Genomic DNA, 23408 nt, shown 5'->3' with positions numbered 1-23408 from the left:
CAGCAAATACACTGAAAAAGAGAGAATTAGTGAGAGAGAGAGAAATACACAGCAAACACTGAAAAAGAGAGAACTGGAGAGAGCGATAGAGAGAAGAGAGATAGAAGAGAGTCAGAGACAGAAAGAGAGGAGAGAGAGAGAGAGAGAGAGAGAGAGAGAGAGAGAGAGAGAGAGAGAGGGACATGGTGACAGGGACTTGGGGACAGAGCCCTGCCCCAGATGGTCCAGCAGGTTTCTGGCTGCCCGTTTCTAGTTGGAAGGGTCAGGAGTGAGGACACAGATAGTCCAGCACTGTAGTGACACCTATGGACTAATGATATGTATGCATGCAGATGAGTATAGATACACAAAAATACAAACAACATGCAGCTCCACATACATACACAGGTGTACATGATGAATCATGAAACATGATTTCCAATGAGTCAAATTTTTGATCAAATTATGATCAATTAAAAAGACAGTGTCTGAAATTCTCAGAATATACCATGGTAAAGAAGATCAATGGTTAAAATAGTAAGAGTGATGATTTGAACCTATACCAAGAGATGAGCCTTTAGCACATTAGATAGACCCCTGTATAAGATTTATTGTAGACTTTGACAAAAGTTTCACAGAGTGAGAAGGCATGAAGAGGTTATGACCAGCATTTTTGGCGAAAGTATAGAAATAGATGAAATCAGAGATCTATTAATTATTAATATTATTGCAACATTAAGCACTCATTCTCTAATGACCACTCATGTGGTGTGGGAATACTTTTATAGAAATCTTATTGAATAATCTATATATTACTTCATCATACTTGGAACAAATGCAAAGTGGGCAAGGGTGGATTTTGGCAATCCTCTATTCAAAGCCTTTCCTGATGGACTAAGAATTGTTTTAGGAAGATTCTGAAGATCACCCGGAAGGACAAGATACCAGATGCTGAAGTCCTTTCTGGTACTAAACTGCCGAGTATTCAAACTCTACTAAAAGCCGGTGGTGTTGTTCAAATGCCAAACCTATGCTTGCCTAAAAGACCATTTTATAGAGAGCTTAGCCAGAGCAGGAACTCACAGGGTGGTCAGAAAAAGCCATACAAGGGCGCTCTCAAGGTCTCTTTTAAGAACTCTGGAATTGATTGTGTGATATAGGAGATGCTGGCACAGGAATGCCCAGCATGGTGTGCCCTCATTGGAGAGAGTACTGTGCCCTATGAGCAAGGCAATATTGTAGTAGCTCAAAGGAAATTCAAGATGCACAAATTTAGAGAATCCGCCCCCAAGGACAACAACCACGACCATCTCAGTGGAAGTCTTTTCTGATGGCCTAAACTGCTTCACATATAACACAGATATGGAAAGGAACTGTGCTATTATAGCAAGCTCCAAAATATATAGCAATTCAGTGACTTGCCAAGGGGCACTCAAACTATTGTTTGGGGGGGAATTTGATGCTAGGTTTTCCTGGCTCCAAGCCCAGTACTTCATGTCCCATCTTCCTAGGGTAGCATCATGCCTTCATTGAGACTCACTATCATATATGGGAAAAGATCAGAAGATTTTAGAATTGTGCCTGTCTTCTCTCCGCTAGAACCAGACTCACTATCAATACTATTGGTAGATCATCTAGTCTAAGCCCCTCAGTTTACAGTTGAAGAAAAAAGCAGACTGAGCTGGAGAGGCTTGGAAGTCTCTTAGAAGGTAAGTGGTCTTCACCCTCAGCCGGATCTCTGCTTTTCCTTCAGAAAGACTTTAAAATAACATTTTTTGGGGATGGGGGTTAGAATCTATGATGTCATAAGTGAAGTCCCAGTGGAGAAAGTTAGTTTAATCTTAGTTTTTTATAATTCACTGAGAAATGAAGTGACTTTTATTAAGGTAGCGGTAAAGCCCTGGATGTAGAAAAGGCCCAGACATGGGTCCTTCTCGATTTCAGATTCGGATGGAGGGACTACCAGAGGGACCCATGCAAAGTATAATTAGGGTACATGGGAAGTCACACCACGTGTCACAGGAGGGGTTTGAACGTGGGCATCTCAGATTTCAAGGCAGACCCTCTGTGACAAGCTACTTACCTCCAAAAAGAGGTATTAAGGGTGGAAATATAGGGGTGGCTAGAGCACCAGTCCTGGAATCAGGAGGACCTGAGTTCAAATCCTGTCTCAGACACTTAATAATTACCTAGCTGTGGCCTTGGGCAAGCCACTTAACCCCATTGCCTGCAAAAAAAAAAAGAGTGGAACTATATAGGGAATATATAGAAGACTCTTGAACGTGAAATCTGAAACAAAAGCTGTCTTCATTACCTAAACACCCGCCGCTCCGAAGGAGGAAGTCAGAAGAGGAAAGCTACGGGCAAAGAGCCATCCTTGCCCTCAAGTAAGATGGCTGCCGCGGCTTCACGCGGGCCCCACCCGGGGGAAGGACGGGGGCGGAGCCTGGCGTCACGTGGCGCCGGCGCCAGCTGGAAGCATCCGGGCTCCGGTGCGGCCTCGCCTGTGGCAGCGCGAGGTGGCTCGGGGGACCCGGCCCGGGGGGCAGGGGGCGCGCCGAGGGGAGGCTCTGCGTGCCGCCGCAGCCGGCGGGACGCCCGGGCCGAGGCCGCCCGGCTGCCGGGCCGGTGCGAGCGCTGACGGCTCCTGCGGAGCATGGCGAGCTACCTGCCTCCCTGCGTGGTGGACTGTGGCACCGGGTAAGAGCCGCGCGCCCATCCGCGCCCATCCGCGCCCCCGCCCCGGCCTTCGCCCTGCCCCCTTCGCGGGGCGCCACCCTTGCCTTCCCCTTGGCACCAGCCCCGCAGCCGGAGGCGGCAAGAGTGCGGGACCCTCCCCTCCCCCATCCTCACTCCTACCTGCCTCCCGCCCCTGCCCCCTCCCGCCCGCCTCCTCCCCAGCTCCCTCTCCTCTTCCACCCTCATCGCCGCCCCCTGACCCCCATCCCCATCCTCATCCCCCATGCCCATCCCCACCCATGCCCATCCCCATCCTCATCCCCATCTTCACCCCCACCTTTCCAGTCCCGTTAACACTTGAGGAAGGATAAGAATACCTTTCTCTTTCCCACAATTTTGTATCTTCCTCCTTTTCACCCAAGAAACTTAATTCTTTTCTCCCTAGCCCTCAAAATCCAGTATTTCCATTTGCCATTCAGGGTTTTATTTATGTGACCCCTGGGAATGGACACCCCTGGACCACGTGGAGGGGAAAAATGTATTGGGCCAGAAATATAGTGGGAGAGGGAACCCGATTTAACCCTTCTGCCACCTCTTAGAGGGTCAAATTGTAGGAGTAAAGAAGTCTGTGAGCTTCAGTTTTTTCCATAATATTTTGGTTATTGTTTTTCAATAAAATTGGATTCCATTGTAATTGTATGTATTTTGTTTTTTATGAATTTAAAAACATTCTGAGAAACGTTTAACCCTTGCTTTCACCAAACTGCTGAAATGTTTATGACACAAAGGTTAAGAACCTCTGAAATTAGGAGACCTTTTTCATTTAGTGTCATTCTTTTCTTACTTGGTACAAGATAAATTTGGAACTAATGAACCCGAATTAGTATTCTAGCTCTGGTCCTTAATACCTCTTTGACCTTGGAAAGCCGTTATCTTCCCTATGCCTCAGTTTCTTCATCTGCAAATGTGATAAAATCTGCAAAGTTTTTTCCAATCCCCAAATCCAGTGATCCATCACTAATACTGTTCATTAGCTTATAGAAAAGATGTTTTTATCATCTTTGTGTTGCTTTGCATTTACTGACCTTAGTCTTCTTTAGGCAGTGTGAATCACCACTGTTTGTGTTAGTTCTGTTCCTTACCCCCCTCCTCCCTTATAGACTAAATGGCAGTTTCTACTTCTTCCACATCACTAAAGGCATCTTGGGTAGTATGATCCTCCAACCTACACTAACTCCAGGACCCCTAAATAGATTTAGTGCTGAAAAACCCTGGGATTTGAACACAGATTCTGTCTCTAAATTCAGAATTCTTTCCACTGTTCCTCACATTTTTCCTGAAAATTCCTGTGCAGTATTCCTCCAATGACATAAGTATTACAAGCTATTCCCTACTCCCTGCCCCCTACCGCTCTTCACTCTGTTCTAATATTAAAACAACAGTATTCTAACCTATTCTTGTCCAATACTAAAACCATACACTCTAAAGGTTAACTCCTGTTTTCAGTTTATTTAAAACACTTTTGAGAGACTTAAAATATAGTGGGTGAAAATGACATACTCCATTTTTGGGAAAGTCTACATTTTGTGAAAGCTCTTTTTTTGATTGGAGTTTTTTTTTTACCTTCAGTGTGATTACTTCTCCTAAAATAGTACTGGTAAGAAGATTCTATATTTGAGTTCATAAGAACTCAACTCATTTGAATTCTAAGGAATTTATGTACTTTTAGTTGCCTGAGCTAATCTGATTTGAACAAATTTATTATGGTGATGAGGTTCTAAAAATAAATTCTCATTCTCTTGATATTTATATATATGCATATCCATCTTATATATACATATATACACATACATATTCAAATATTTACAGATATATGGGCTTGGTGATTTGAAAAATCTAGTTTACATTCTTACATATGAATGAAACATGTAATAAAGTAGCCTGGTATTAAACATTTAAAAGACTTAAAGTTTTTAGCAATTTTTGTCATAAAACATCTCAGTATAGTTTTCACAACCTTGATTCCTTTTAATTTAGATTTTCTTTGAACTTTGTGGGAATATATTTTTTCAAAATTTTAAGCTTTTTATTTCTGTCTGATCATATTTTCCTTTAGAATTTGAAACTAATACTTGTGTTTATAGATTCTTTCTATGCTAACAGTTATACTTGAAATACAGTGTACTGGGACTTTTTGTAGGTTTTTATTTAAAAGTTAATTTGGCATGCAAAACTCAAGAATGGGTCAGTATTGTTAAACTCCTGGGAAGAAATTATTGGCTTCCTCTTTCTTTTCCTTTCCCTTGGAATGCTGTTTTACTCAGTGGAGACCAAAGTGAAAGAATTAAGACTATAGAAAAACTTTTTAAAATAAGAATTCTAGCATCTGTTTTTGAAAGCTTTGATTTTATTCTTGGATTCCTAATATTTGTTTCATCGTAAACCATTTCTGGAAGATAGCAATAAGGTCTTCCACTAGATCTTTCATGCCTTAATTTCTTACTAACTTTAGTCCACTTCTGAGTTTTTAGATGTAGACAAAAGTAAATTATCAAAATTTTAATTTTTTTGGTGGGGAAATGCATATTTCCAAACTGCTGTGTACTTATGGCTTTTTTGAAAAAAATGTGATTTTTATTTTTTACTGTTTCAGTAAATTAAATAAAGTTATTTCTGATGGAGCTATTATTCCATTGCCCAGAAATAATAATGTTTTCAGAGTTTTTCCCAGAAGGTTTGATACAGATACACTGTTCTGGTAACCAGTGTGGGGTTTTATGAACTCCCAACCAGCATTATATTTCCCAGATGACAAAAACTTTACTAGAGTGAATGAGTTTTATTTGAACTTTACATTTGTTTCACTTTATAGGTATGGCAACTTAATCTTTTTTTCCAACCTTTGAATTCAAGAAAAAAATATAATTTTATTGTTAGGTTAATTAGAGGGAAATTAACTGAATGAGAACAGTGATAACCAAAAGCTATAGATCTGTGTATATTTAGAGAATCAAATGATTTCTCACTTTTCTTTTCAACCCGTCATTTCAAAGACTCTGTAAAAGAATATAAGAATAATTTTTTCATGTAATATCTAAATTCTTATTTAATACCAGAAGGAACCTTAGACTACTGAAGGATCAATTTTTGACACTTAATGCATTGCATGTTTTTTTTAACCCATAGGGTGCAGAAAACAGTGATAGAATGAAAATATTTTTATTACAAATTAATTTAATCAGTTAACTCTTCTGATGCTTCTAGTAATAATGACTACAGCACAATGACTAATTGTTCCTTGATTCCTTTCCCCTGAAATATTGGGTGATTATTTTTTAAATCTATCAATAAAACATGGAAAGTCTTCTTTTGACCTTGATTGATACATGTCAGTGAAACTATGTTAAAGAAGTTACACTTTGGGGCAACTAGGTGATACAGTGGATTGAACACCAGCCCTGGAGACCTGAGGACTTGAGTTAAAATTTGACCGTAGACACTTGAAATAGTTATGTAATCCTGTGCAAGTCATTTAACCCCAATTGTGTCCTCTTCCCCAACCTTCCTCCCCCCAACCCCCCCCAAGAACTTATACTTCAGTTTCTGAACAGTAATTGTTTGAGCTCACATCAAGTTGCCTTTCGATTAGCCTATGGTTGGTGGAGACATTCTACTTCTGTATAAAAATGTCCAGTTGACAGAAGTCAGAATAATCCACCTGACAGTGCAGAATTAAAAGAATCAACATATTATTGTTTTTAAAGTGTCATTGTGGAAAAAAGACTGTTAAAATATTGGAGGGAATGAATTAAAGGTTCCTATCAACACCCCTCAAATCATTGCCTGACTTTTGAATGGGGACCAGTATAGTTTTGCGTACGTATTGGTATTGATTCCATATCTGCTGCTTTTCCTTTAATCCTGGAAGTGGATTAGAGGAGGCATGGAAAGTGTAGCAGTTGTCCTAAATGGTAGGTTTTGGCCACCTTACCGGCTTGCAAATGTGGATTTTTAGTTCATTTTTCTTGTTAAATATAGTTTTTGCATTTGTATGTACTACACATTGGGAGCCATGGATTTTTTTTGCCACCATCTTTTCCTTGATTTTATTGATTCTAAACTTTTAAGTTTTTGTACAGTTTTGTAGTCCTACATGGTAGTCCCAATTTATGGTAGGAGTTTTTAATCTTTTTTTTTATGATATAAACCCCTTTGGCAGTCTAGTGAGGTTGATCCTTTCTCAGAATAATTTTTTAAAATTCATAAAATTCATAGAATTAGAAATGAAATAAAAATATTAAAATACTTAGTTTTCAAAAGTAGTTCAAGATACCAGGTTTAGAACCCCTGTATGATATTTAGATTGTTGGCTATAAATAGTTTTCTGTCTTCATAGTCATTGGGGTTGGGGTGGGATGCTCTTTCAGTTAAACTCTTTAGATTAGATTTAAAAGACCACAAAAAAGTTCTGTCTTGCTGGCCCCTATTAGAGATACAGTTAGTCATTCCTAATTTTTTTAGCTATGGTTCAGACATCCATATCCCATTTTTATACCCCATCTTCCTAAGGAGGTTTAACTTTGAGATGTTCCTTTCTCTTCTAAAGCTCTTGCTTTTGATGGACAGCAATGATAAAAATCCCTTCTATGTTCCCATGTTTCTTATTCAACACTATAATTTTTAGCAATACTTTCTGGATTCTTTTTGGCAGAATCAATTGTGCCATGTCAATTAGAAATATATAGTAGTAATTTCTTCTGACATATCTTGAGTTCCCTTTTACATATGGATATTTTTCTTCAGGAAGGTGGCAGACTTCTCTGTTATCTGGTTGACACATATTTATCTTAATCCCCCTAAGCTGGGAGTCACCAACTGTCACTACAAATCTTGTCTTCATTTGACTTTCATTGTATAATATCTTACTGGACAATTTCTATGGATTCACATCATCATTCCATTGGAGTAAACATAGCTTCTTTTCTCTGGAACTTGCTCCATTGTTCTTTGAGAGTAATCTTATAGCTGTCTCTTTAGTCTTAGTTTTCTAGGGTCTTTTTTCCTTCCTTTTCCTCTTTATGTGATTTCATTTCATCCTCAAACTTTCTGATGCCACTTAGGATTTTTCCTACCTTTATGATCTTTCGTGTGTGTGTGTGTGTGTGTGTGTGTGTGTGTGTGTGTATGGAAAGTAATTACTGACCCCCTATCAAGCCTCATGTTAAAAACATGAGGAAAAAATAAGATTTTTTGAAGGTGACTTTCTGCCCCAGACCATATCTCCACAATCATACAGTTTGCTCAGAAATACAGAAAATGTGCTACTTTGTGTTTTCAGTTGCTTTAAAAAAATTTTAAGGTAAAATAAAGTAGAGTTTTAAAAGCTTATGTAGGGGCAGTGGGGTGGCTAGGTGGCTCAGTGATTAGAGCACTGGCCCTGGAATCAGGAGAAACTGAGTTCAATTCCGGCCTCAGACACTTAATAATCACCTAGCTGTGTGGCCTTGGGTAAGTCACTTAACCCCATTGCCTTGCAAAGACCTAAAAAAAAGCTTATGTAAAGCAAGTTATCTCCTATGTTGGAGACAATTATTTTTTTAATTGAGCTGTTGAATAGTAACATAAAGTGAGGCATACAGTATACATTATGCTTGCCAAAGCTTTGCTTTGATGTTATTGATGATGTTCTGCTCAGGGTACAGAATATAGAAGAATTCCTTATCACTATGGGAGTTCTCCAAATGTTTCTGTTAACAGATGACTTCTTTTTTAATTAATTTTTTTGTATTTGCAAGACAGTGGGGTTAAGTGACTTGCCCAAGGTCACACAGCTAAGTGATTATTAAATGTCTGAGGCCAGATTTGAACTCAGGTCCTCTTGACTCCAGGGCCAGGACTTTATCCACTGCACCACCTAGCTACCCCTGACTTCTTCATATTAATTGCTTTGAGCCCTAGAAATCACCATAAAGCTCCTTTTCAATAATATTCATAATAATTCATAATAAATTGTTTTAATATTTCAAGTTGAAGAAAATAAGTGAATAAAAACACATTTTTCTAGACTATGAAATGTGATGAGGTAGTGCACTCTTAATTTATAATGAGTAGGTAAAATGAGATTTAACTTTTGAGTAATAATTGTAAGATTTAGACTTAGTAGAAATCTTACTTTACCTTATCTAGCCCTTTTATTTTATGGAAGAGAAAGGTGAGGCCCTGAGATGCTAAATGATTTTCTTAATTATTATTATTATTATTATTATTATTATTATTATTATTTTTGTTTTGCAAGGCAATGGGGTTAAGTGGCTTGCCCAAGGCCACACAGCTAGGTAATTATTAAGTGTCTGAGGCCCATTTGAATTTAGGTACTCCTGACTGCAAGGCAGGTGCTATATCCACTGCACTACCTAGCTGCCCCGATTTTCTTAATTATTACATTTTTCCCAAGTAGTAAGTAACAGGGTTAGAATTTGAACTGTTTTCTGTCTCTAAATCCATTGTTCTTTCTACTGTTATTTCTACTATTATTGTTGTTGCCTCCATGTATAGTGTCCTGGTGCTGCAAATTCAGTCATCTGACTTTAGAGTTGAATAAATTGAGGAAGAAATTGTACTAGATTCACATTAGAGGACCCTTAAAGTGCTTTCTAAGTAAAAATCCATATCTAATCTCTTGGTAGAAATAGAATTAAAACAACTTAAAGGATTAGTGTAGTGACATATTTAATAATATGGGATTAAGTATAGTGACCCCTGCTTAGAAATCTGATAACAAAATAGCTAATAAAACTGGATAGTTGGATTGGAAAAATCGGATTTGAATTCATAATCTTCTACCATATCCTACTCGACTATATTTTACAGAACATTTAAATGATGTAAATGTTTTTAAATCATAAAAATGGAAAAGGAAATAATTCATATTTTCTCAACTCTGAAAAGGCAAAGTGTTTTTATCAACAAAAAATAGATATCATTTAAGACAATATTTGATTTTGATTATATAGACAAAAATCATATGTTTCAAATTGAAAGAAAAGAAATTTGTTGGGAAAAGTTTTGTGGTAAATATATCAGATATATATTTGTAATATGCAAATTACTAATGCATAGACATAAAGATTTAAAACTAGAAGAGATTTTAAAGGTCATCAAGTTCAAAGCCCTTTTTTACAGATAAGGAAACTGAGGGCCAGAGAAGTTAAATGACTTACTCAAGGTCACAGAGAGGTAGTAAGTAGAACAACTGGCATATGAACCCATGTGCCATGCCTTTTCTTTTCCTGTATCATGATAGTGATCTTTGAGGCTAATACATGTTCCATAATGGAGCAGTGATCAGAACAATCAATGAAAAAAGACATATAGACTACTAATTGTCATATAAAAAGATGTACAAGCTTTCTGATCAGATGAATGCAATTTAATACAGCCTTAATATGCTGCCTTAATACTCCCTAAAATTGCCAAAGTTATTATTTTTCATGAATATTTTGTTTCTCAATTATATATAATAGTAGTTTTTTGTAAGTTTTTTTGTAAGGCTTTGAATTTTACAATTTTTTCCCCCACCCTCCCTTCCCTCCCCTCCCCATCCCCCTACAGAAGGCAATCTGATAATCTTTACATTGTTTCCTTGATATACATTGATCAAAATTGAATGTGTTGAAGGGCGGCTAGGTGTTACAGTGGATAGAGCACTGGCCCTGGAGTCAAGAGTACCTGAGTTCAAATTCGGCCTCAGACACTTAAAAATTACCTAGCTGTGTGGCCTTGGGTAAATCATTTAACCCCATTGCCTTGCAAAAAAACCCCTAAAAAAATTGAATGTGTTGAAAGATAAATATCCTTGAGAAAATAAAATATTAGAGATAGCAAAATTACAGTACATAAGACACCTTTTTAAAAAAAATAATGGAAGGTAGCAGACTTTGGACTTTGTTTAAACTCCACAGTTCTTTCTCTGGATACAGATGGTAGTCCCTGTTGCATGTACTCTAAAATTATCCCTGATTACTCCACTGATAGAATGAGCAAGACCATTAAGGTTGATCATCAGCCCCATGTTGTTGTTCAGGTGTAGAATGTTCTTCTGGTTCTGCTCATCTTGCTCAACATCAGTTCATAGAAGACTTTCCAGGCTTCTCTGAAATCCCATCCCTCCTGGTTTCTAATAGAACAAGAGTGTTCCATGACATACATATACCACAGTTTGTTAAGCCATTCCCCAACTGATGGACATTCACTCGATTTCCAATTCTTTGCCACCACAAACAGGGCTGCTATAAATATTTTTATACAAGTGAGGTTTTTACTCTTTTTCATAGTCTCTTTAGGGTATAGCCCCAGTAGCGATATTGCTGGATCAAAGGGTATGCACATTTCTTTTGCCTTTTGGGCATAATTCCAAATTATTTTCCAGAAAGGTTGGATGAGGTCACAGCTCCACCAACAATGTATTAGTGTCCCAGATTTCCCACATCCCTTCTAATGTTAATCATTGTCCTTTCTGATCATATTGGCCAGTCTAAGAGGTATGAGATGGTACCTCAGAGAAGATTTAATTTATGTCTCTAAAAATCAACTATTTTAGCCATTATTTTTGAAATGTAATAGCTATAGAGGAATTTAGTGCAAACATGTTTTAAAGATTTAGTATAAGAAAAAACTACTTGAAAATTTATAACAATGGCTTAGTTGGGTGACACTTAAAAACTACCTTTAATGGGGTGACCAGGTGGTACAGTGGATAGAGCACCGGCCCTGGAGTCAGGAGTACTTGAGTTCAAATGTAGCCTCAGACACTTAATAATTACCTGGCTGTGTGGCCTTGGGCAAGCTACTTAACCCCATTGCCTTAAAAAAAAAAATAAAAAACCCTCAAAAAAATACCTTTAAAACATTTCACTTAAATGGTAATTGTATTTTGGACTATCTGATGAAAGCTTTCTCTGTATTCTAAGGTAGTAAATGGTTTATTAACTTCTCTTTGCCTTAAAATTGTAAAGTTTTAGCAATTTTTCTTTACCAGTATATAACACATGACTATATTGAAATTCTGAAAATCTTTCATTCCTCTTGCTATGAAATAAATAATGATTAGTAGTAATTAAAGTTCATTGTGAATCTGGATCCTATTTGCACAATTAATCTGTCCCTAAAAGGTTCTTGAGTTGAATTTTAAAAATGAAGGGGGGGCAGCTAGGTGGCACAGTGGATAAAGCACCGGCCTTGGAGTCAGGAGTACCTGAGTTCAAATCCGGTCTCAGACACTTAATAATTACCTAGCTGTGTGGCCTTGGACAAGCCACTTAACCCCATTGCCTTGCAAAAAAACCTAAAAAAAAAAAGGAATAATTTTAAAATTCCTAAAAAGATGTTGTAATTTAAAGTAATTTTATATTTGAATCCTTTTAAAACAAATAGCCACATCAAATTTATGTTTTTGAAAAACCTGAATTTTTACATATGGGGACTATGAAAGAAAAAAAATGAATTAAATTATACAGATAATTGTCTGATATGTTATGTAGCTTTATGTTAGGTCCTGGAATGCAATGAAATGAAAACTGGACATGAATTCTGTCTGAAAGAAATTTGCAATCTAGTTGAAGGCACCTGTGGCTGAAAATAATTTATTTTCTTTTCCTAAATTTTTTCTTTTCTTCCAAAATTTTAAATTATTCTGACCCTGATCTGTATAATCTCTTACACACACACACATAAAAAATAAAAACCAAGCAAACTTAAAAAAAAACTATCCTGTGTAAGGTCTATGACTCCTTAAATGCCTCATGTCCCAAGATCATTTTCAGTAATGATAACTTCATTTACAACATACTCAATTCTCCTAACCATCTTGTACTGTGATTATTTACATGGATACATAGTCCTTTTGCCAACTTTAATTCTCTTATTATATTTAAGTAACTGCTTATAATTTTTGTGGCTTTTTGGAGAATTATCATTTGTAATTGACTTGCCAGATTTCTACTTTGTACCTTATCTTTTAAAGTTTTTAAGCTTTCCTATTCTCATTTGAGTTGTCATTTTATTTTTTGAAAGCATACTCTCTCCTTCCTTCTTTTTTTTTAGGTTTTTGCAAGGCAAATGGGGTTAAGTGGCTTGGCCAAGGCCACACAGCTAGGTAATTATTAAGTGTCTGAGACCGGATTTGAACCCAGGTACTCCTGACTCCAGGGCCTGTGCTTTATCCACTATGCCACCTAGCTGCTCCCCCTTCCTTCTTTTCTTAAAAAAGTCCTTTTGACTTGAATAGTTATCCTTTTTCTTTTGAATAGTTAGATTATGTAGGGTGCAACACATTACTTTTTAAAAAAACTTATTTCAGTTCTGAATTATTTATCTCCCCTCTCCCACCCTTTGAGAAGCAAAGAAAACCATTCTATATGTGTATAGTTATGCAAAATAAATTGCTGCATTAGTCTCAACAAAAAACAAAGGAGAAGGAAATCAGAGAAGAAAATATATTTGTTTGCAATTTGAGTTCATTACTCTCTATGTGAAGGAAGATACCATATTTCCATTATGAGTCCTTTGGAATTGTGATTGGTCAGTTAAGTCATAGTTGATTATCCTTATTTACAGTTTTGCTGAATTGAGTAATTTATTCCATTATTTTACATTGTATTATTTATGCAAGTCTTCCTTGGTTTTATTGAAGTCATGCCTTTGGTCATTTTTTTACAGCACTAATGGTATTTTATCATATTCATATAACATAATTTGTTCAGCCATTTCTCAGGTATCCCCTCTATTTCCAATTCATTGCAAAAATAACTTCTCTAAATATTTTTGTTCATAGGGGTCCCTTTCTTTCATTAATCTCTTTGGGGATATAGACCTAGTAGCTTGGTCAAAGAGTATAACATTTTCTTTTTGTGTATAATATACCAGGATAGTTTTCCTTTATAATTTATTGAAATATATCTAAGTTCTTTTTTGATCATAGCTTTCAGTCCAATAATTTTTTAATTATTTCTTTCAATCCTATCTCATTCTAATTTTATTCTATTTAATCTTAATTGAGAGGTTTTCTAATGAGGTATTTCACTTTTTTTTTTTGCAAGGCAAATGGGGTTAAGTGGCTTGCCCAAGGCCACACAGCTAGGCAATTATTAAGTGTTTGAGGCTGGATTTGAACCCAGGTACTCCTGACTCCAGGGTTGGTGTTCTATCCACTATGCCACCTAGCCACCCCCGGTATTTCACATTTTTTTCTATTTTTTTGAATTTGATTTATTGTTTCTTGAAATCTTGTGGGAAATCATTCATTTCCACATGCTCAGTTCCAATTTTTAAAGAATTGTACCTTTATAACTCTTCTTCCATTTGGCCAATTCTGCTTTTTTTTTAAGAGTTTTTTTTTAAAATTTAAGGCAATGGGGTTAAGTGACTTACCAAAGGTCACACAGCAATTCTACTTTTTAAGGTAGTATTTTCTTTAGTATTTTTTGTGCTTATTAAATTTTTAATTTTCTTTTTATAATTTTCTTACATCAATCTCATCTTTTTCTAGTTTTTCCTCTTCCTTTCTTCTTTTTCTTTAATTCTTCCAGGAATTCTTGTTAGATTTTTGTCAGTTTTGCATTTTTCTTTGTACATGTTTTCACATTGTTTTTTGCTGAGTTTGCATTTTGATCTTCCCAGTCACCATAGTAGCCTCTGATGGCCAAGCTCTTTATTTATTTATTTTTTGTTTGCTAATTTGTCCAGCTTCTTTCTTGACTTTGAACTTATGTTAAAGTTGGATTGTTTACCTGGGTGTGGGGAAATATTATACCAAACTTTAAGCTGTTTTCAGAGCTATGAAAATATGTTTGCCCAAGTTTTTGGTGCTTCCCAGGTAGCACTGTTTTGGAAGTGGGCAGGGTCATTCTGGTTTGTGCTCTGGTCTATTCCTAGTAAGAACCTCTGCTTTTGTATAATCACAAAAGCAAGTGTTCTTCTAATGACTGACCACAAGTGTTCCTCTTTGTCCTGGAGGGTGATCTAGAACTGCATATGGGTAGTGGAATTGCCAAACTGCCTATTCCCATGCCCAGTGTCAGCTCAGGGCCCCTTGTCATCTCCTTTTGATCATTTGACCTTACTGTCTCTAAGCTGAACATCTGCCTTCAAGGCCTACTGCTGGTGTTGCCAGTGTGTGGCTGGTTTTGGTATCACAGTCCTTTACAATCCTTTTTTAGTTGTCTTGGGTTAGAAAAATGCCCTACTCTGACTTTTGCTGGCTATGTTGCTCCAGAATTCAGTTTTTAAAAATTTATTTAAATCACTGGTGTTTGACTTGCCCAAGGTCACACAGTTAGGCAATTATTAAGTGTCTGAGACCACATTTGAATTTAGGTCCTTATGACTCCAGAGCTGGTACTCTGTAACACTGCGCCACCTAGCTGCCCCTCTGGAATTAAGTCCGACATGTTATTTTAAAGTTGTTTGGAGGGAATTGTTGAGAGGGCTCAGCAATGATGCTAACTCTACTCTTTGCCATCTTGACTCTGAATGCCTATATTATTTTCTAAAGAATCATATGTATATGGTAGGTTATGATACTGCCATATTTAAGAATTTAGTGGACCAAATCTTTTAATAACTTTTAAAGTGGAATTAATTATAGTTCTTTATATATGGCTTCTCTGACAACATTTTATCCATTCCGATAATTGGTAAAAATTGATAGATCATTGTCCAGAATTCTTAAGTATTGCTTTGAGTTGCAGAAGTTCTAATAAGAAGAGAACTGATGAAACATTCCAATTTACTTCTCACTTTACAACTTATATCCAGCAGATGGTTCCGTTTAAAAAAAAATATACATATACACACACATTTTTGAATTTAACAAATGTTTGTGGAGCAGGATGTAGTATATTAACATTTTATTTTAGTTAAGACTCTTGTAGTTTATTTTATGGAGTTTCTGGATAGAAACTTGGATGTATTCTGAATTGAGTGAGATAAGAAAGAAAAGTTTCTAAACTATTCTAGACTCATTAATAGATTAGATTTTGTTGTTCATTCCTTTTCAATTATATCCAACTTTTCATGATCCTATTTTAGATTATCTTGGTAAAGATACTGGATTGGTTTGCCATTTCCTTCTCCCAACTCATTTTACAGATGAGGAAACTGGGGCAAACAAGGTTAAGTGACTTGTTCAGGATCACACAAATCTGAGGCTAGATTTGAACTCATGAAGAGGCGTCTTTCTGACTCCAGGGCTGGCACTCTATTCACTGTACCACCTATCTGCTCCAATAAACTGGATATACTATTCTAAAATCTTTTACTAGAAGATGCACAAAATGTGTAATTTTATGAAATGGAAAAGAAAATTCCAGTTAGGATATAATTTAAAAACCCTCAGAATAATTGCTTTGAAATTTAAAAATTTGAGATCAAATATTTTACTCTTTTCACTGTAATAAATTAAGTCTTAGAATTTCAGGGCTATAAAAATATGAAAATTATTTTCTAAACATCTTTTGATGATTTTGTGCTTACAGGTATACCAAGCTTGGCTATGCAGGCAACACTGAACCCCAGTTCATTATACCCTCATGTAAGTAGAAACTTAAATTTTATGTTCATGAAGGTTATGTTTTCTGAAAATGTTTTGAATATGTCGATTTTCATGTAAATGAATTGATTCTACATTTTCCTTCATATTACTTTGGTAGGTTGAAAGTGGTATTTTTCCTGGCTCTTTCTCATCCTGGATTTATCCTTAGATTCTTATAAGTACTTGTTAGAGATAGTTTCCTAGTTTTTTTTTATTTCTATTTCAGATGCCCTTAATTATGGTTTCTGGGATTTCAACCTGTAAATTTAATTAGGTGTTTTAGATAGAAATACCTGTAATTTCAGTTAGCAATACCTTTATGACCTGGGAAATATGTCAGTCTATCCATGAAATTGAACTGGCAACTTCAAATAAAAGAATAGTTCCCTTTTTAAATTTTTTTTGGTAATAAATTTTCACTGCTCACCCTGTTGACAAGGAGCGCTCCCCCCCCCCCCCCCCCCCCCCCGCCTTTTTAGTCAGTAAATGGAGGGTTATCAGACTAAATTCAGGGCCCATAGACAGACCTTTCTGGGCAATTATGTGGCACAGTGGAGAGACTGTCTGACTTGGAGTCAGGAAGACTCATCTTCAAGAATTCAGATCTGGCCTCAGACACTGGCTACTGGGTGACTCCAGGCAAGTCTCTTTCACTCTGTTTGCCTCACTTTCCTCATCTGTAAAATGAGCTGGAGAAGGAAATGACATACCACTCCAAGTATCTGCCAAGAAAACCTCAGATGGGGTCACAAAGAATCAGACATGACTGAAATGGCTGAATAACAACAAAACAGCAATAACAACAGCTAGACCTTTCTGCTTCAGGGATAAAGTCTGCAGGTTTCTTTAATTAGCTTAGCACAGTGTCTTGCACATAGTAATCACTTAATAAATGTTTATTAAATTGGATTTAGTGAAAATAAACAAGAATCATCATACAATGGAGAGCACTAGTTATTCCTGCAAATTTGGCCCAGGAGTTAGTTAACAAAGTCTTATTTTATAAGTTATGGATTATCTGGAGATAAATATAAAAGTAGAGGTACTCAAAATATGACTAACATAAAATATATTTTGGCATAGGTGGCAGCAAGACGGGCTGAGTTTATTTAGATGATTGAATGGTGGTTCACTGGGAGTACAGATGGGAAGCCTGAGTGGATTTTTGGAGATATTTGCCTTTCTCTGACATGAATGAATGAATGTTCAGATCAGACATGAGCTAATGAAATTTTTAATTAGAGGAAAGTCCTTAAGATACAACCATATATATTTATCAAAAGAAGGGTCTGGGACCTCCAACTGAGGTTACATTTTGACGTCTTGACCAGATTTACAGATTTTATTTTTTGAATCTGGGTTATCAATCCTAGTGGCATAGAAGTCAGAACAGTTTCTTACAAAGTCTTGTGACTCTAGAGAGCATTGTATAATTTGTATGTTGTAGAATGAATGGTCACCAGTGTTGCTTAGCTTTTGGAAAGCTAGTATCTACTGATAGTATATACTCTCACAAATGAAGGCTCTCAAGATTGAATCTCCTTTGTATATCAGAGATGAAAGGGGTATGCAAGTTCTATTTGATAGTATAGATTATGAAAGGGGTATGCAAGTTCTGTTTGATAATATAGATTATGAAAAAAAGAAAAGTTAAAGAATAAAATTTTGTTAATGCTTACCTAGGGGAAAGATATGTCATCTGGTACACCTAAGTAATCTGGTTGGTAAAAAACATGTTCCACACTGGAGCCAAATATATTTCAGTGAACTATATATAGTATAGAGATGAAATATTTCTTATGATCATTTAATTCTCTTTATTTTGATTCCATAGTAACTGTACCATCTGATTAGTAATTTTGTCTCATGGTTGATTGTATATTTGGAAGGTGTGCCCTGTATAGTAGATATAGTATTATTTTGGTAAGTAGAAAGACATGCCTTCATTGTAAGTGAATAAATTGGTATTTCAATTTATAGACATCAATTTCTTGTGAGATTGGTTGTCACAACAACAGTAGCAGTTACCTGGTTACTGGTGTCCATTTTGAACTGATAAAATTAGATTTATGAATTTCTGTAGATCAGAAAATGAGATATTCATAACAAATCTGCAGTTGTCTTTTATTTACGTATTTATTTATTTATCTATCTATCTATTTATTTATTTTTTAGGTTTTTTTGTAAGGTAAACAGGGTTAAGTGGCCACACAGCTAGGTAATTATAAGTGTCTGAGACTGGATTTGAACCCAGGTACTCCTGACTCCAGGGATGATGATTTATCCACTGTGCCACCTAGCCACCCCTCTCTATATATTTTAGAAATGAGTCCTTTGTCAGAGACACTGTTTGTAAAAATTGTTTCCCAATTTACTATATTTCTTTTAATCTTGATTAGAGCAGTGTATTGTCTTTTTAGATGAAACATATTTTATGTCTCATCAAATCTATAATATAGAACCATTTTTGTGAACTTGAGTGAAAATTTTTAGTTGAGTTCTATATATTTTAATATTTTTAGAGCATTTGCTAGTTCAGAGCTCTTGTTCTTTCTGGCTTCTTATTTGATGTAATTTAGAAGCCTAGAATCTTAGTGTTAGAAGGCACCTTAGATGGTATTTTCCAAGTTTTTTTTTAACTTCTTTATAGCCTTGAGCATTGTTGATTTCTTTCTCTTTGCTACTTATTCTCTTGATTTTTGTGACACTATTCTGCTGGTTCTCCTCTCTGAGTATTCCTTTGGTTCCCTTTCTGATTCTTCTTCTGTGTCGTGTCAGCTAATTATGCATGTTCTTCATGTTGTCTTGGGTTCTTGTTGAGCTTTAATATGTTACAATGATATTTTCAACTCCAGTGGGTTAAATTAACATTTTTTCTTTTTCCTTTTTTATTTTTGCAAGGCAGTGGGGTTAAGTGGCTTGCCCAAGGCCACACAGCTAGGTAATTATTAAGTATCTGAGGTCAGATTTGAATTCAGGTACTCCTGACTCCAGGATCAGTGGTCTATCCACTGCACCACCTAGCTGCCCCTAAATTAACATTTCTATGCAGATGATTCCTACATCTTTATATCCAATTCCAGTTTCTTTTATGAGGCAAGGTCATATGACATCTTAAACAGAATGCCCTATAGGCATCTCAAACATATCTAAAATGGAAACCATTAACTTTTAAAATTAAATTGAAAGCATTAAAATTTGAAATATTATTTAATTTTATCTCATCTTTTCCAAATTTATACTTTATGCATATTTTAAAATCTTTAATTCATTGTACTATTGTGCAGATATAATTTATAAATAAATATTTGTAATTGGAGCTCAGTATTGAAAAGTTTGTTTTAAATTGGGTGGTGATAACGTATTTGAAATTAACTGTTCTACAAAAGCACTCCACTAACTGAGAGATTTAATTTGACAATATGTTCTGTTTGGTTAATATCTGTTACAAAATTTTTGTATGTGTCACTGAATGGAATGACCAGTTTAGATGAATCCTTTGATTTTTGTTCAGTAGACCATTTTAGCTAATAATTTGCCTCTAATTTTGAATGTTCTTCTATTTCCAATCATAACTTTTATTTTCTACATCTTCAATGATTCTGACTTAATCTTATTTTTTTCAGCCCAATTTTCTAGACTAATATCCAGCACTAAGTCCTTCCACCACTCATTTGGGTTTGTCTTGGTTTACTACTTATTTAGATGAAGAAACTGAGGCAAACAAGGATTAAGTTACTTGTAAGCCCATGGTCCCCTTTGAACTCATGTAGATGAGCCTTCCTGACTCCAGGATTGGCACTCTTTGCATCGTACCATTTATTTACCTAGAAAGTCTCTGGATCTACTTTATCTACTTTGCCACCTTCTTTAATTGTTATCTCTCTGGTCTTTAAAATATAAACCTCAAAGGATGTGGAAATAGTAGTGCATTTGAGATTCCATGGTGAAGAAGGCATTAAATTGGGGAACTTTTATCATTTTTCATCTTCTCATCCTTCTTCCCTTCATCTCAAGATACTATTTTTTAGTCTAGAAGTCTTCAGTTTCCCCTTAATTTTTTCCTTACAAGTGATAATTAGTCTTGATAAAGTGGAAACCTATAGATATTTTATAAACAGTTATTTCAAAGTATGAACCGGTTTCAAAGTATGATCCTTATTTGACTCAATAATAGCTAATAATAGTGAAATTTTATATAGCATTTACTATGTGTCAGGCAATTCTGAAGTCTGCATTAAAAATTTTCCACTGGAGGGATTATACTTCAGGGGTGAGTAAATTTTAGATGTAGTTTGTGCTAGTAGAGAACATCCACAGAAATACGGCAATAATTCTGTCTCTTTGTGTTAGTATCTTTAATGTTCTGCCAGTACTCTTTGATCTTGAAACCCTAACCCACAACCACAAATCAAATCTCCTAGGAATGTGGGGAAGCAAAACTAGATTGACAGTATTAGAGATGAATTAAAATTAAATATTAATTGGACTATTTTCCACTCAGACTGCTCTGCCTTTATAAAATCATTTGACATCTCTTGTTTGGGGCTGATTAAATGAATTCCCATTCAGTGGTTTAATTCATTTATCTATCTATCTATCTATCTATCTATCTATCTATCTATTTATCTATCTATCATCTATCTATTTATTTATTTTAGGTTTTTGCAAGGCAAATGGGGTTAAGTGGCTTGCCCAAGGCCATGCAGCTAGGTAATTATTAAGTATCCGAGACCGGATTTGAGCCCAGGTACTACTGACTCTAGGGCCAGTGCTTTATCCACTACGCCACCTAGCTGCCCCAGTGGTTTAATTTAAAACATTAATTTAGATTTTTGAGTATGCTACATTTTGACAGTTAAAGATTTTCTTAAATCTTTACTTTCTCTGATCAACTGAATTGTAGGGATGGGGAAAGAATGTTTGGAACAGGACATGTGGACAAATAAATATGATCTGAGGTAGAATGATGTAGAGACCAAATGCTCTTGAATTTTGGTAGAGAGCTCTTTTCATCTGGGAGTTGGGCGGGATGAGAAGACATATTGTGAAGCATCATTGCCATTCAACCTGGGCCTCGAAGTCCATTCCAGGGAAAGGAGAACCATTTGCACAACTGTTTGGAGGGAGAGATGTATAAGGACAATATCAAGACAGAGGTAGTATTCTTTGAGATATTTACTGTACAGAGAAACACAGTGTGAAATAAGATATGAAACTTGGGAGAATCAAGTCATTAAGTATTTAATAAATGTTGACTATGTTTAAGACACTGTGCTAAGTACTGAGTATACAAAAACTGCAAGAAAAAAGGTAATCCCTGCCCTCAGAGAGCTTACCTTCAAATGGGGAAAGACAAGTTAGAAAAAGGGCCCTGAAATGGGTTTAGAATGGGTATAAAAATTCATTGATTCAGGAGCCAAGTTTGGAGAGGAATGAAAGATTGAATTAAGTGCTGGCCTGGGCATTTCCAGGGGTCACCCATCAGAGGAAATGACTTTAAGGGGCCAAGGATTTTTCTGGTTGATAACTCAGGCTGCTGGGATGTGGTGTTGAAGTCTGGGGAGTCCAGAGTGGAGCCTGGAGAGGAATGAAGGAGAGGAGGAGGAGGAGGAGGAGAGTTTAAATACTAGAGTAAGATTTTATAGTTTATCCTTTAGACAACAGGAAACCTCTGAGGGCTTTGGAGTAACAGGGTGATATGGTCAGGTCTGTGCATTTGCATTCTATCATAAATATTGTAAGGGCAGTATAAGTATTAATATATTTTAGGATCATGTTTAATGAGAACAGTGTAGGTGTAGAGAGGACTATTTAAGCAGGTAGGAATCATTTTTGTGACTTTAAACAAAGAGATAGTTAACTGGTGACTCTTCACCATAATGTTCATGAATTTATAGGGAAATATGTCATTTAAGGAAGACCTGAATAACATTTTTGAAGAAATTGAACTCTGGAAAAGTAAATATTTTTTACACCAGAGATGAAACTTAGTGATGTTATATATACAGTTATATGTGTGGGGTTAATAGTTTATTTAAAATCATGTCATGAAACCATAAATAACAATGAATTATGTAGTATAGAACTTACCCCCCCCCCCCCCCCGTCAGTTTTGTTCTTTATCTTAACTACTGTTTAATGGGAAACTATATCCATAGTTTTAAGTCAAGTAAGCAAGCAAATTTTTTATGCACTGCACACACAGTGCCAATCACTATGCTATTAAGGATTGGGAATACAAATATGAGCAGAAAGAACAACAGGATCGTCAGGAGCTTAACATTCTAATGGTGGAAGATTACACATAAGAAAGCTATGAAAAAGGTTGGGTAGGGGAAGTATAGACATCTGGAGTAGTGTCCATTTTATAAAGAAAGTCTGGGAGGAGAAGAGAAGACATGACTGACTTGGGTCTCCTCTTTATATGGAGGTTCTTTGGAAATCCCACTTAAAGCCTATATTGATTTGGCCTTGCTCAGAATCCTAATTGATTATTTTTCAAGCATTTTTTTCTCTTTACTTACACTTTACATCCTGTAACTCATCCATTATTTTTATTCTCTAGCTCACTTGACATGTTATAATGCAGGAAATTTTCATGTACCTAAAAGAAAATTTCAGAATAATAGTGAGAGATACAATTATGCATCTTTGGTTGACTTTATTTTTTTTTTTTTATTTTTTAGGTTTTTGCAAGGCAAATGGGGTTAAGTGGTTTGCCCAAGGCCACACAGCTAGGTAATTATTAAGTGTCTGAGACCGGATTTGAACCCAGGTACTCACTCCTGACTCCAGGGCCAGTGCCTTATCCACTGCGCCACCTAGCCGCCCTCTTTGTTGACTTTAAGAGTGTTGAATGGATTAGTTTCTTTGAATTATATTGAAAATAACAGATAGTTTTCATGAGTTTCTGGTAGCTTGTTTCCTGAATAATTTTTCTTTTGGAAGAGAGAGTGATTGTAAGGGAAAGGCAAAGGAATGATGATTGAAATGTAATGTAGCGGGGTAGCTAGGTGGCGTAGTGGATAAAGCATTGGCACTGGAGTCAGGAGTACCTGGGTTCAAATCCGGTCTCAGACACTTAATAATTACCTAGCTGTGTGGCCTTGGGCAAGTCACTTAACCCCATTTGCCTTGCAAAAAACTAATAAAACAAAAA

General features: G+C 36.0%; 1 protein-coding gene across 1 annotated transcript in view; it reads left to right on the top strand.

The window, feature by feature from the left end:
- The first annotated feature begins 2518 nt into the window (after positions 1 to 2518).
- ACTR3B (actin related protein 3B) overlaps positions 2519 to 23408 on the top strand; it is an 84818-nt gene continuing 63928 nt past the window's right edge. Inside the window, exons 1-2 of the mRNA XM_074193295.1 lie at positions 2519 to 2679; positions 16191 to 16246. Coding sequence (XP_074049396.1) covers positions 2636 to 2679; positions 16191 to 16246 — 100 coding nt within the window. The 5' untranslated portion in view covers positions 2519 to 2635. The remainder of the gene's footprint in view (positions 2680 to 16190; positions 16247 to 23408) is intronic.

The sequence above is a fragment of the Macrotis lagotis genome, chromosome 7 (assembly GCF_037893015.1).
Source record: "Macrotis lagotis isolate mMagLag1 chromosome 7, bilby.v1.9.chrom.fasta, whole genome shotgun sequence".
In the NCBI taxonomy this organism is placed as follows: domain Eukaryota; kingdom Metazoa; phylum Chordata; class Mammalia; order Peramelemorphia; family Peramelidae; genus Macrotis; species Macrotis lagotis.
The sequence above is the reverse complement of the archived record's forward strand: the minus strand, read 5'-3'. Positions and strand labels throughout refer to the sequence as shown.